Source organism: Geospiza fortis, unplaced genomic scaffold (genome assembly GCF_000277835.1).
Source record: "Geospiza fortis unplaced genomic scaffold, GeoFor_1.0 scaffold217, whole genome shotgun sequence".
NCBI lineage: Eukaryota > Metazoa > Chordata > Aves > Passeriformes > Thraupidae > Geospiza > Geospiza fortis.
Window position 1 is genome coordinate 1,558,785 of NW_005054392.1, and position 15,587 is coordinate 1,574,371.

Genomic DNA, 15,587 nt, shown 5'->3' on the forward strand with positions numbered 1-15,587 from the left:
ATGATGTTACTGAATTATCTGAATGATGTGCAAATAGCACCATCCTCTGGCATTATAACATTAGTTATGAACTAAACCTGAAATTGCTATTTGTTATTTTTGGAAATTTGATATAATTGTAATAGAATGTACATACTGTACTTTCAGTTTTACATACTCATTTTGGGCCAAGGTTTAACAGAAATTCTGGTAATTTGCATGGACTCTGTGTTCTGTTCAATTAAGTGACTGACTAAAGGGAATATCTTTTTAGGGTTATCCTGCCCATAGTGCTGACTCTGCTCTTTACATGACCATTTATGGTTGGAAGTTGCACTTCAGAAATATCAGACTGAGCTTTTTGTAAATCTCAGTGAAAGACAATTCACAGTCATTTAAGAAAAATTCGTTGAGTTAGAAAACACCACCAACGACTTATGGTTGTGTATCTGGGGGAGACTAAAGGTGCTGTTACAGAACAACTGCAAATATCTAATAAATTATTTTTACAGGAGATTATAGCTTCAGTTACAGATTGAGAATGGGTATCGTTGGCATTTCTAGAATGCAGAGCAATACACCTCCCGCAAATTGGGTTTCAGTAGTTACAGGATGAGTTGTGCTGAGTTACGGTCATGTGAAGGACTGAATTTTAGTCCATTGAACTATAAGCAGTAGGTATGAGAAATATCACAGGGACATCCTTTTGAAAAACTTGGTGGATGAGAAAGTTGCTGTTTTGGTAGTTGAGTTCCTATTGGACCTTTACATGTCGGAAACATCAAAAGGAGACAGCTGATGTTCGGGTTCTCTCGAAAGGAAAACACGCACCACCCCCCAGTCTGCCCTCTGCGCAGGAGAGCTCCTCCGTTCTTTTACAGGGGAGGTGTTGGCTTAGTGAAACTGGAAATCTTAAGAGTTTTGCTATAGCATCAGTGCCTGTCTTTCTCCTAACAGATGAACCATGAATGCAAAACAGACTAATTATCCATATTTCTGGAAAGACTATACCAATGGTCTACATATAGAGCTGGTCTGTGCATTTCTTTGCTGTTGTGTGTTGCCTAAACATAATTTCATAAAAATTGGAATGTTGATTTAAGCATCCAAATATTGAGACATACAAGATTAAGTTGTGAAAATGCTGAAAGCTCCTAGTAGTAATAGACATGAGTAAAATATTTTCTATAAAAATATACATTGTTCCCTGAGATGTGTTTCTGGCAACATTAGATATTCTAAATGAAATGTGCACCATTCGATGGAATGATTGCAGTAAGGAGTCACTTGGAAAAAATAGTTTTAATAGGTAACATTAATTTTGTGCTGCTTACAGGCTTGACTATGTGTAAATTAAGTAAGTCCTGATGGCCAGAAAATTGTCACAGGAAGATGTTTCAGGTGTGAAGAGCAAGAGAGTGCAGCTGTAACTGACTGCTGGATTCTGTATCATTTGGCTTCATTCAGGGAGGTAGTATTGATGGCGAGAGACATGGTGAGACTCCAGAAATTTTGGCTATGTTTCAGACAGGAAAGAAAATGTGTTGTTGTCTTGTCATAACACATTCCACTCCATCCACTTCAACCTCATCTAACATCCATGTCTGTGTCCTTCTAATCCTCTAACTTATTCAGTTGTGTTCAATTTTTTTGTTGAATTTGTCTTTGTGCCCTAAACACAGTGTTTATTTCCTGATGTCATTTCACGTTTTTTATTGCAGTTCCATTTTTTTCTACTTCATAATTTCAAACTCCTTATCTAGCAATTCCCAGTTTCCTACCTATTTTTCCAATAATTGGCCATTATTATTTTCCATGTTTGCTCTTTTCCAGACATACTTTGCATTTGCCTTCAGTTCTGCTCATTTTCTGCTTCCTTTGTTCATGTTTAGCTTTGCTTGTCATTGAGTATATGGCCTCTTACTTTCTCCTTATACACAATTCTTCCTCAAGTTGGGTTATTCACTAATACTGTCGTTTGGTTTTTTTCATGCTCACTCTATCACTCTCTCTCATCTTCTCTGCTTGACTGATTTTCATTCTTCTAGTCTTCATCTGTTCTTAATAATCTGTGTGTCTTACTCCTTGCCAGTTCTCACTATATGGTTCTCTTCTCTTGCCCTCCAGTTTTGTTTGTTTTTATGATGTATCCAGGACAAATTTATGCCTCCATTTTATTGCTGTGGTAGGAAACTGTGGAGACAGGAGAGGTAGAATTTGAGTTCAGGTGACACTGTTGTGTCCTGCCTGGACAAAAACAGTTTTAGCAGCGACATACTGAATGTTGATGAAGTGTTTTAGGGATTTCATTTTTAAAACTTAATCCATAACAACATGTGCAAACTGTTTGCTAAGGCAAAATCAAGTGGATTCTCAGAATGTGGAAAGGTCACTTGATGGATTTAGTTTATGCAAATAATACCTTCCTTAGGTGCCATTTTTAAAAACCTTCTGTTCTGTCTTTTATCTTCCACTTTGTTTGTTCACCCTGTTTGGAAGTAAAAAAAAAAAAAAAGGTCAACTCAGGCAGGAGCCTCACTTGAACAAATTAATTTTTGGCCTAGTGATGTCAACTTGCTGAAAACTGCAAACATTGAAAGTAAAGCCAGAGAGGTGAGGAGTGCCAGCTGGCTGTAGCAGGCTGCCAGCCCTTCTGACTGTGGCTGCTGCACACACAGTTGTTGCAGCTGCATGTAGTGAAGCAAACTTTTCTGGAACTTCAGTCTCGGGATAGCAAGTTGTGCTGTTTGTGTGTTGTGGATCCCAGAAAACTGGTCCATGATGAACAGACTCAGGAATATCACCACTCAAGAACCTGCTGTATCTCTCTTCCCTCTTGTTGTATCATACCTTAAGAACAAACCAAAAAAATTCTTGTAGTTAGGTGCAAGTGAACATTTTTATTTTCAGCATTTTTCAGTGAAAATGCCTACTCTGAGTTACATGAAAAACAAATTCATATTCACCCTCTGAAACTTTGCAGAGAAGGTAATAGTTATAGCAATGAGACCAAGTTACCTGGAAATCCCCTGACTGTGGTTTCTATTAGGAAATAACCTTTCTTTTAAAAAGAAAAAGTTCAGAGTTCTTGTTTGGAGAATTGTTTTCAGTATCTTTCGAATGGCTGTGTCTCATTCACTGGGTGGTGACTTAGCAAGTTGTCTTTTCTATTATTTTGGACTGTTCCATTGTTTTTGGAAGTGCTGTGGATGTTCAGTAGCATCCACTTGTATGTTGCACTTTACGGTAGCATAATGTCATGTGGTTTTCTAAAAGTGGCTGTTTTGAACCAGTGCGATTTAAGTACTAAAGTTTGCATATGGAAGGAATTCTGTAAGTTGACGTTCTCACACATGCAGACTTTATCACTGCTGTTGCATCAAAATACATTTAATCGATGACCTATAGAGATGGTGCACAGCAAATTATATGCAGGCAGAATGTTTTAAAGGTTATGAAGCTGTCTAAATTTAGGAAATCTGGGATGTTCTGAGTTCTGTAGTCATATTCTGTACTGGTGGTACATTGGTAAGAGGCTTGGACTTCTGACAGTGTTCTCAGAGTTCTGATATGTTGATAATACTAATACACAGTACCAATGCTACTGATGATAGTGTACTGTATCCCAGTGCAAACTTAACTAACTGCAAGTTACCACTATATCCTACAGCATTTTGTAGACATCATGAGTGTAAAATAATTCAGTTTAATTATGAAACCAAAACAAATTATTTTCAGTAGCATATCTCTAATTTGACAGGTTTTGATATTTCTTTGTTATTTTTTTCCATGTGCTTTGACATTTGAAGAGTTAAAAAAAATTCTACTGTTTTAAAGGCAAATAAAAAATTAATGGCTTAAAGCTCATGAGATTTGTTGCATAAATAGAAAAATGTAAACAGTTTGAAGCTTTTCAGATGGGTTGTGTGACAGGATGGATTTATTAGATATTAATATAAACCCAGATATATGTGGTCAAACAGGTGATACATGGTTCTGAGCATGAAATTGTGTGTAATTGTGTGGGTGTCTACATCTGGTTGACTCACTCATGTGTAGTCCATATTTGAAATATTTTCACAAATACAGGGTCTTAAAATTAGTTTAAAATCATAGCAGAGCATATAGGAAGGGGAAGTGTGTTATCTTGAGAGGAGCCTTGGTTATTAATTCTGCTTTTCAGACAGAACTGTTTCTCATGACATGGTGCACAAAACCAGTGCCCTGTTTTCTTTTATGTAATTGGTGGCTATTGCTGTGCAATGAGCAGACAGAGGTGTAAGTGACTTGTTTGTGGTTATATAGAAAGTCTGTAGCAGAGGAAAGGATGCAAACCGTGTCTTGTAGATTAGAAAGCATGGTGTTGCATGTGTGTGTTTTTCTCATGGCAGTGCTGGCTTAGACAGCATTAGGAGGACCTGCTTAAGTAACTTTATTCTGCCTATCAAGTGTCAGTTAAATGTAAGATTCTCATCCCCATTCAAAATTGAAATAGTATGCAGCTGCCTTCAAGTGCACATCCAATTTTGAAAAGAGAAGAATCAGTATAACCAATAAAAATGTCAAAAGCATGCAAGTGAAAAACTAACAGCAAGTTGCCTACAGTTAATTGGAACGTAATTTCCTTGAAGGTGTGATCCTTTGCCAGTGCTTATGTACCACTAGTAGTTGGTTTGTGAGTAGACATGGATTTATTTAAATGGAATTGCCATCTGGAAAAGCATAAGCTCAAGACATGCCTGTCTTGACATTTGTCTTTGTTTTTCAAGCTGAATTCAGGCACTTGAAACGTTCTAGTTCATTGTATCAGAAACAGGCTTCTCTGCAGTGGGCTGGTTGAGTGTAGAGTTTAAGTGCCAATTTAGTGTTGGGTGAGTGAAAGACTACTTGGGAGGAGAAGCTTCTGTGTATAGTGGCATTTTGTTACAGCTATTGGAAAGATATGGTCATCTGGACAAAGCGTGGATTTAAATACCCAGTGCAAGTGTACATTTCTCCAAATATGCCAATATCCATTTGGTATCAACGTGTCTTTCTTGAGAGAGTGGCTGTTTAACAGATTCCTCTTTTCATTCACTTCTAAACTACCTGGAAACAGACTATACTGTCAATCAACTCTTCCATTTACTGAAACCTTCCATACCTCCAACAGAATTAGAGAAAAGATTGATTTTTATTTTCCTGTTACTTTCAGTGTTAAGTATCAATATTGAAAAAAGGACTTATCAAGCCTGTTATGTTTGATAATGTAGCCAGAGTAATCTTTTGATTTGTTTGTACAGATCTTCTACAGGTACTGCTTACGACCAGTTTCAGAAAAGGAATCCAGAGGGAGTTGCTCACAGTAAAGGGAGGTGGTTGACTAAATCTATATACTTCTACTATTCCATCTTGAACATCTAGAAAGACTGTATTAATTTTTAAAGACTATCCCAATGTTTTACTTCCTTCCCACATATATTTTTGTCTATGTCATCATCATATTTATCAGCCTGCAGGTAGTTTATTGTGCCATCAGATTTTGGGATTGTATTGCTAACAATTTTGAAGTTATATCAGGTGTCATTAGTAATACTTTTTGAGTAAGTCTTAACAGACTTTTGAGTTAAGTCAGAAGACCAACTGGCAGTCACAGGAAAGGTGAAAACACAGCTAAGAATAATAGAAGAGGACTTTGTCAAAGTGTCGTATACTCCAGTTGTATTGGAGTAATGGCAGTGCAGGCCTGTCTGTTCCCTTTGGAGTTAGGCTGATCCCAGTTTAATACTGAGACAAGGTTCATCAATACACTTTTAGTTTTGTAGTAGTGTTTGACTTGTAGGTACAGTGTGCTTTAGCCTACGTACTCTGATGTCAGTGCAGTCTAAGTACCAAATACCTCTCTGGAAGCTACTTTGCTTAAAATAGGCTAGAAGTTCGGGGTTCTGAACATTCTGAATTGTGAGAACTATCATGCTGATGAGCCTTTAAGATTTTACTTTTTTATTTTCAGCTTTAATTTTTATGATTTATAAATGTATACTATGTGTTTGTGTGGAAGGAAAATTTTTTAATTTTTCTAGTGTTATGTCAATCAGTGCATTTACTTGTAGGGATACACTTAGATTTATTTCTTGCAATGCTTAGAGTAGTGAAATGTAATGAAGTATTGGGACTTCTTTTGGAGTATGTGAAAGATGTATCTGTTTTTATTTTATCTGTACTCGTGATTTAGGAAACTTATTGCCATTGATTTACCTAGGTATGTGTTTGAGAATGTCCAAATGGCAGTAGGTATCAAGAAGTTTATGAAGGCCTTCTTGGTAAAAATCTGTATATCCTTGTAATCCTTTCCCTTCAGAAGCTGATTTTCCACAGCAGCTCTTGTCCCAATCAGATTGGTATTACTGTTCCTATGTTTTTTCTGGGTTTGTAGTACGCTTCAGCTGCCATAGGGTACCCTGCTCGTAGATTAAGAAGTGTTTTAAGAATTATATCAGCTTTGTGCATTGACTTCCTTTTAGTTCCAAGGTGCAATTTAAGGATTTGCATGCAATCTGTTAAGTGCCGAATAGCTTTTGCTTTGCCTGGTGGAGCAGATAAGAATTTATCATGCAGTTTTCTCCGGTTCCCTATAGATTAGATAGTAAAGTATACTCCTTTCCCAGCCTTCTGTCCTTTGTAATGAAGCCATAATTATTAATCTTTAATGGCGCCTGCAATGCATAAAAGACAGACTTGGTCCTTATCTCAAATGTTCTGCTTGATTTTATTGTACTTGGTTATAAAAACATTGAAGGCTGAAAATTGTATTTGATGCTTCTATCAGTAGTGTTATGAATAATTCTTGCCTTGCCTTTTCATCTGGATGAATGTCGCCGTTCTTGGATTATTTCTATGGTTTGATTTGTCTTTATATTATCCCAGTCTGCTTCCTTGCTCCGCCTATGCTTTAGTATTTATTTATTTATATAATTATTTATTATTGTTATTGTTACTTATAAAACTAAAGTATGTATAAATAAAGAACTACTCAAACTGTCAGCTTTAATGGATTATTATTTTACTTTCTCTTGTTCTTTGTGATTTTAGTTTTGTATCTTCTTTCAACTTAGTGTTTCCTAATATCTAGTTTTAAAGTTTTTTCTTCTTTCTCAAATACTCCATTTGTTGAATGTGTTAAGTCTCTGTGTACAATTTAACTTTGAGTCTGTGTCAAACACTACAGCATTTTTTGTGCAGAGTAAAGCTGATTTTGGAATTGATTAGAAAAGATGTGTTTTGTAAAACCTTTGACTTTTGGGCCAATAGATTGCAAATTATTTTCAAGTTTTATACTACTAATGATTGTCTTTTGTTTTGACTGGTCTCATTTCAGTTTAATTGTGTTATTTGTAATTATTAGTTCCTTGTAGCCAGATTTCAAACATGGTATTTTCTGAGAATTATTTCTCCTAATTTTGTTTCTTATTTGTATGCAACTATTCATGAACCACATACAGACGACTTCTTGCAGAGATCTGCAGGTGGCATATAAATAAAATGAGTATCAGCAGATAAGACAAATGAGGGAATTGAAGACCAAGTCATCAGATAAATAAGAATGTCTCCATCTGTATTGTGATTGTTTGCTTTTTTGGTTTGCTGTTGTAGACATGTCTGTGGTATTCTGCTTCCTTGCCTGAAATCTTCAGCAGCCTTGACCGCAATCATTTATGTAACTTACAAACCAATTTGATCTTGTGGTTTAAAGGTGTAGCTGTTGTGCTTTAGAAGGAAGTGCAGCATTAACATAAATGAGTAAGGCCAAATGGCTCCAATAGTTCATCCTAATGTAGTGTATCTAAAATACTTGAAAGAGTAACTTGGTATTCACTTGGCTCTTGATTGCCCAAATTGGTCCAATACCGAGAGAGTTGTGGCATTTTTCTAGTTTTCAGATACACTTGTAGGTAAAGCATGTTTAGAAAGTGCAGCTTAATTCTGAATTTGGATTATTTTTTTGCTTTGTCATGTGTGTAACATCCTTCAGAACACAATGTGCAGCAGCTGTCACAAATGCTGTAATACAGGAAGTTTTTTTCCTTGAAGGAAGAAGGGATCCTAAAATAATAACAAGGGAACTGTGCAAAGAAAATGTCTAGTTTACTTCTTTTATATAAACGCTCCTTTGCAGAGTAGAGGGGTTGTTTTTACAGCTTTATAGAGCTTTTTTTTATAGCTTGATAAGAAACTAATAGTGCTATTAGTTGTGCAACTAGTTTCACAGAACTAAGAATGAACTTTAATTATGTTTTCATTTAAGTTATGGTAAAAGTTAATACCTTTAAGCAATTAAGTTACTCAGTTCTGGTAATTACTTCTAAATAACCTTGAAATTAGCTAGCTTTGGAGTATTGCTTGGCTTCTTGAGTGTAATTCAGTATGAGACAACTCTGTTTTCAGGTTTCGGGGAAGGCCTTGCAGCCCACACATAGCTGGTGCTGCTGCTAGCATTCTCTGAGTTGGACTTTTTTTTTTTGCTTTACAATGTTAGCTATTAAGGCAAAAGAAAAACTCTAAAGAAGAATTAATCCAATCATCTAGTGAGCAGCTGCAAACTCTTTCTTTATCTCGTGTTGCATGAAATGCATCTGGCACCCTGCAGAGCTGCTTCTAGTAAAGTTCTTGCCTAGTGTAGGTGTCATGTGAATGCTTGGAGATAGAGGTGAGATTTTCACAATAGATCTAACTGTAGATTATATGATTAAATATGTAATATATGCAGATAAGACACTGAAATGTGAGTGTTGGTCACAAAGGACTGGTATTGTTGGGTTGGAGAGAAGTAATGGAACTTGTTAAACTTTATATTTAATACCTGTTAGTCACAACCTTAAGTTCAAACTTACTTTTTGTCTATTACTAGGAAAAACAAGGGATTCCCAGTCAGCCAGAATGGAATCTGAAATTGTGCCAAAAATTGCCAAAATGACAGTGTCCGGAAAGAAACAATCTATGGGATTTGAAGTTCCATGGTAAGCCAAGCCCTCATACATCAAGGTACATCAGCAGCTCTTCTTTCAGACTGATGCACCTGTAGCAAGTTTTCTTTTTTTTTTTTCTATTTTTCACAGCAGTTTTAGTGTCACTCTTCAGAACTAACCATCTCAGCTTCTTGTTTGACTCAGAATTACTTTCAGAAGATGGTACCTCACGTTTTGAATTTAACAAATCCTTTCACTATGAATAGTGCATAGAGATATCAGGTAGTCAGATTATTTAAACATCCGCTTCATAGAATACTGAACTTTCTTGGTGTTCGTTTATTTTAAATTTAGTTCTCTAAGTGGAATTATGAAATCAATAAATCTTAACTGTAATTGCTTGTTCTTCAAAGGAAGTAAAGTATTTAAGAATAGTTGATGGGGAAAACAATCACTTAGGGCTAAACCATGCCTTCCTCTGCAGCTTTTATTAACTTTAACAGGTGTCCAGGGTACAACTGTTGTAGAGTTTGGTCCTACTTGTGCTATAGCTAAATTAGTGCTTCTAATTTTATCCTGACGTGGAACTGTTAAGGGGGATGTCTCATGAGAGCAAGAAGACAGACATCTGAATCAGAGTCTACCTACAGCAATAGCCAGCAGTGAATAGTTAAAGAAATATACAAGAACACAGCATGTATGTTGGGAATATGGTCCATGACATATCATGGTGTAGTGTTCTGTGGTTCCCCATAATTTTTATTTATTTTTTCGTTTTGTCTATTTCTATTAAGAATGGTTAATATATTTTTCTTACTTAGGTACCCTTATTCTGTTTTGAATCCAGTCTTACAATAGCTATCTAATCTGTGGCAAGAAATTCCACAGTTCATCCTGAGGTCAAAAAATTCTCAAGTGTAAGTGTCAACATCGCAACCTCATCCTGCAGTGTTTGTAATTCTGATCTGGAAAGCATTCTTGGAAGTAAGAGGGCAGCATAGTCTTTATCTTACAGTATCTTGTGCATGTTTGATAACTGAGTGGAAAGCAAGCAGTTTCATCTACTTAAGCACATTTACTACAAGGTGTGAAACTGATGTCATTATTCGTTTATGCTACCAAATATCATTGCTAAAAGACATCACCTTCATTCGATCTCCTTAGATGCAATAAGCTCCAAATGAAAAATTTCTGGGTCTTTCAAAATATTTTGTCTGTACTGTTTGAGAATTGCTATCTATAAAGGAAGCCTAATTTTTTTTTCACTTGCTGTCTACTAATCAGTGGCTCTGGATTTGAAAACTGGACTCATGAAGTTCCAGGTACCTTCATCTCTTTTGTTCTTATTAAACTTCTTATAAGTTGGAGTTTTTCATGGGGACTTCTATGTAGTAATTTCATTTGGATAGAAGTTTAGAAAAAGAAAGGAATATTAAATGAGTGAAGAAGATCTGCTAGCTGATTTTATGTAGTTGTGATTGATTTTTTTCTTTTAATCTCTAATAATGGCTATTTAAAATGTTTGTTTCTAAAAAAGAGCAAGTACAGAATTTTGTGTCTCTGATACTTAGCATGTGTGCCTGCTCCACAGGGAAGGAGGAGATAAGAAGAATGCTTCCTCATCTGAGACTTAAGTAATCCTTGGATAGGCTAGTGATGACTCAGTCTCTGATCAAAGGTGGTTGTCTCCAACATGGTTCTCAGCCATTCTGCTTCTTTTCAAGGTCACTGATGTGGCTGGTATCATGCTTGCTTACAGTTCAGTGGCAGAAAAAAGATTACACCTTCAGGACCTGTGGGTAAATCCTCTACATACATCCTTAATGTTGCTCTTGTGAGACCCTGTCTGGAGTGCTGCATTCAGTTCTGGGGTTTTCAGCACAGGAAAGACATGGACCTGTTGGAGTGGGCCCTGAGGGGGCCACCAAGATTATTACAGGGATGAAGCACCTCTCCTGTGAAGACAGCCTTAGAAAGCTGGGGTTGTTCATCCTGAAGATGGGAATGCTTTGGAGTGACCTCATTGCAGCTTTCCAGTAGCTAAAGGAGGTGTATAAGAAAAATGGGGACAGACACTTCAGGAGGGCTTGTTCTGTCAGGGCAAAGGGTGTGATGGTTTTAGACTGCAAGAGAGTCTAGGTCGTATGTAAGGAAGATTTTTACAGTGAGGATGTTAAAACACTGGAACAGAGTCCCCAAAGAGGTGGTGGATGCTCCACTCATGGAAACTTTCAAAATCAGACTGGACCAGGCTCTGAGCAACCTGATCTAGTTGAAGATGTCCCTGCTCATTGCAGGGGGGTTGAACTAGATAACCTTAAAAGTCCCCTTCTAACCTAAACTATTCTGTCATTCTGTGATTGTGAAGATGGTTTTTAATTCATCTCACTGGTACTGCTGAAATAATAATTGAAAGCAAACTTCTTTTTACTGTTGAACTTGGATATACTTAAGGTGTTTAGCTTTAAGTGGGAGGAATAGGTAAGAAGTGGAATGATTTGTAAAAGAGCATGAGATTTGGAGCACAGCCAATCAATGAATATGGAAGAAGATACAATTTAAATGGTAAAGTTGTCTGCATGTCTTAAAGACCCCTTCTTCAAGGAGTCTGATGAGGGCCTCCTTTCTTCTTTTGTGTAACAGACTGCTGTGGAGGCACTGCCAAGGCCTATGACATTGACTTCATAGAAGCAGAGAATCATCTATTTCTAAACATGAAAAACAAAACATGAACTTCCACCTCAATGTATTAGGGTTAGTTTTTTTCTTCTGCCGTTACCTTCTGGATTAATGGTAGGATAAGGATAACCTGTTGAGGAACAGAAAGAGTCTGTGTTTATTAACACCTAAGAAAGACTTGTTCCTTTGACCCTTTTTATAACTTCATTATGTTCTTGTCTCATTGTTAATTTACTGCAGAGTGTTTATAATAATACAGCTTTTTTAAAGTATATAGTTTGTCACTGACCAAAAGCACCAGTATGAATTATTCAAAGCATTCTAAATGGATTCTAAAACATCTGTAACTCTGCTCCCTACTTATACTCCAAAATATTTGTATGGTGCTGGTGCAGATACCATTAGAAGGAAACTGTACTTTACATATGAACAAGTTTTTGTTGTTACCTATATGGGATCTTAAAGGTAATTTTGGGACCGTGTTTTTAAAAGCAGCAGCCTTGCATTAGCAAAAAAACCCCATTCTTTGACTAACTATTCAGACTATGATTCAGTCTTGTTTTGAGGTATTACCTCATATTGATCAGTGAATCTTATTTGGAATGGATGGGTTATTAGATGTCATTAATAGCTTTGAGCATTGATTGCCTTTGTTGCTGGACATTCTTAGTGGACATGTCTGCAGAAAATGGAGTTTGCTGGTAAACTGTTGCTCTAGCAAAACTGTCTACTGGGGTTTTTCTTTCTGTTAAGAAATAAAGGAAGCCAGAAGAAGTTGTGACCAAAAAAGGGTTGATTATTTTAACTAGTCTGACCAATATTTTGTAATTAATAATTTTGAAAGGGGAAATAAATGTAGATATTTCTGTAATGACTGTAAGTACTCCAAAAGAGTCGGTTGTGTAAAAATAATTCACCCAGCATCGAGACTAGAAGATTGAAAATAATGTTTAAAAGCTAAATTCTGAAGAGTTAATATTGAGCAGATGAACTTTCAGGTTTCTCTTTGAATGCATGGTGGTGTGAACCTTTCAATACTTGTGGGAGATTGAATGCCTTCTAACATGTCTTATAACAACATATGCTGTGTTTATTAATATTCCCCAGAAAACAGTAATGTAACCGTAATATTTTATTCAGTTTACTGTTATGGTCCTTGTTGGTGAGATAGCATAGGAAATTTCTGGCCTGGCAGTTTTAATTTTGACTAAATGTTGGTCCCTGCCAGGCTTTGGTTTCTCTGCTGATTTCCAAAAGAGGCTGTTTTGAGATTAGTGCCTGAATTGCTGAAGGTCAAGCTTTCTGTGATAGGCTGTTTTGAGATTTGTGCCTGAATTGCTGAAGGTCAAGCTTTCTTGAGTACATCATCTCAGTGTGTATGCAAGGTTCATAATAGTTCTGTCCTTTCAAAGAAGTTGATTTACATAATCAGTCAATGTCCCCATGTTACCAGATAGCAGTAGTTGGCAAACTGAGACTGCTTTGTAGAGTTCCATCAACTCCTCAAACAATGATGCAAGCAATGGTTTAGGAAGTGGTCTTCCTCCAGTAATTTTTTTTTTTCATATGGTAGGTCATCATGGCTCAGACCGAGCTGGAACTTTACTACCAAAGATGCTTTCTAGTGCAGTTGACTTGGTTATACTCTCAACTGCCTGCACTAGTGACACACTTCTGCCTTCTGACAGAGGTTTTCAGTTCAGTAATTTTGTAAAACCTTGTGGGAAGAGGCTAGCTGAAGAGCGTTTCCAATGTCATTCATTTTTGTTTATTGACTGCCAGAAGTGGAGCTCCTTAGCATTTTTCTGAGCTGTTATCAGGCTTTCAATAAGCTACTCATCTGGTTGCCATGAGGCATAATAACTAACTGTCAGGATCTTACTGTTGCATTTCTCTTCATGTACTTCCATGAGACTGGAATTTAACCTGCCTGCTTTCCTGCTTAGGTACCTAGCAATAAACTTGCTCTCCCTTTCCCTGACACGGGTCAGCAAAAAGCTGAATTGTGTTATTAGGGATATTCTGTAAGTGGATCATATGCTCTCTCCATTCTGATGTTTCTTCTCTGAAATGGCAAATCTAGTTTATTGTGGCACAAGTTGTTTCCAGGTTTCCAAAACATAGTATCTGAAACTTTTAAACTTTAGCAGCGTACTGACTCTTCAAATACTGTACTCTTGAAAAAGTTGCAAAAGTAGCTTTGTTTCACTAATTTCATTTGTATCTAGCACTTTTTCTTTGCACCACCTAAAAAAAAAGCTATTTGGCAGGTGGTTGCAATAAAAGCTACATAGAAATGAGACTGTACTTGGTCTCTGGCAAAAACCATGGTTCTTTCAGATGCTGTAATTAGTTTGAAATCTACCACACAAAATCCATCTTGTTTTGGGGAATCCTTACTGACATAGGCTTTGGCCTGCAGGAAGACCTTAGCATCTGGGATTAGAAAAAGAATCATTACCTAGTTTATTGAAATAATATTTATAGGCTTGCAAATAACCTCTCTATGAAAATACATTCTTGTCTGTTAATAGGCTGATGTGACAATGCTTGAATATATTTTGGAAAGCTATAGAAAAATGTGAGAGTTATGTTTGTGGGTCACATTACCTTCAGCTTCATCTAAATAACTGCCTTTTATTTTTTTTTTCACTTTTGAAAATTTGGTTTGGGAAGAAATGCATACACTGAGAAGGAGAGAAAACTATTGCCAGCTGTAAAGGCTGTTTTGATATGACTTCTTATACAAATAGTTTTCTCCAGAACTTCAAATATTAGACTTTCAAGGAAGAAAACTTGATACCAATGTAAAATACCATATTTGCATTTCAGTGTGACCTTTGCATATTGGCACTAGTGCTGGTACTTCAGTGTGTACATGCTAGGTATTATGCTGCTAGATATTTTGCTGAGACTAAAGTTTGCCTGAAGAAAGGGAAGGAGGTGGAAGAGTCTTAATATTGATGAAAGTTTTCTAATGCAAATTAATTGTAAATATATGAGGCTCTCTTAAATGATTGAGACAAAAATTATTTGTTATGCTTTACATCATTCAGATGATTTTTAATACCTTATTACAATATGTAGAAAACTTAGTTACCACAATTCTCTGTATATTTACCCTCTGTCAACTTGATTGTTTCCGGTCTGTTTTCATGAGGTAAAATTTTCCTGCAGAGACATTGGAGAAAATAATTGTTTTGCTATTCCAAAGTAGATTTTCAGCTAAAACATAATGTACCGTTTAAGGAATTTTAAAGGCAGAGCTTTCTGTTCAGCCTTATAGAAATGAACTTACCTTTTCCAGTAAAAGAAAGCATAAATAGTTGTAGTGACTTTTTTCCCTGTGGAATAATTTGTGTGTAATCAACTTTCTTCATTGCTACATGTAAAGCAGTGATGACCAACTATTGTTTTAGTTTAAAGAATCAAGTGTTATCAAGGTTATTCAGCTTTTCAAGCTGCAATGCTATCTGTAACGTGGGGGTGATGGTTGGTGATACAGAACAGTGACTTTGTAGTGTGAATTCTAGAATGTCAAGATTGTGTGACCCAAGGCAGTAATTTGATAGAAACTTGTCCTTCTACAAATGGTTTAGAATATTTTGTAGAATGACTTCTTTTTAGAAAAGACTTAATACAAATATATAGACTTTATACATCTGTATTTTATTTAGTATCAAATAGACTTTGTATAGAATTGTCTGTCCATTATGCAGAAGCACAGGTTCCATCTGTACCCCTGCAAACATCATGACTGGCATAAACCAGGTTGTTTGCTTAGCTAATTTGGGAAGCATGCCTGGATATCCAGCCTTGAGGCAAGAACCTGACCTTGGGTTTTGGAAAAAGAGCCTGGGTATTCAGCCTTGAGGCAAGAACCTGACCTTGGGTTTTGTAGCCAAAAAAAATGAGTGTTGGAATTTTTGCTTTGGTCTCACAATGAGGAGAAAAACTTGGCTTTGGGCCTTATGAAAAGGTGTC

General features: G+C 36.4%; 1 protein-coding gene across 1 annotated transcript in view; it reads left to right on the plus strand.

The window, feature by feature from the left end:
* Window positions 1-15,587, plus strand: part of HBS1L (HBS1 like translational GTPase) — a 105,974-nt gene that overhangs the window by 71,657 nt on the left and 18,730 nt on the right. The window contains exon 6 of the mRNA XM_014308905.1: window positions 8,867-8,975. Within this exon, the coding sequence (XP_014164380.1) occupies window positions 8,867-8,975 (109 nt within the window). The remainder of the gene's footprint in view (window positions 1-8,866; window positions 8,976-15,587) is intronic.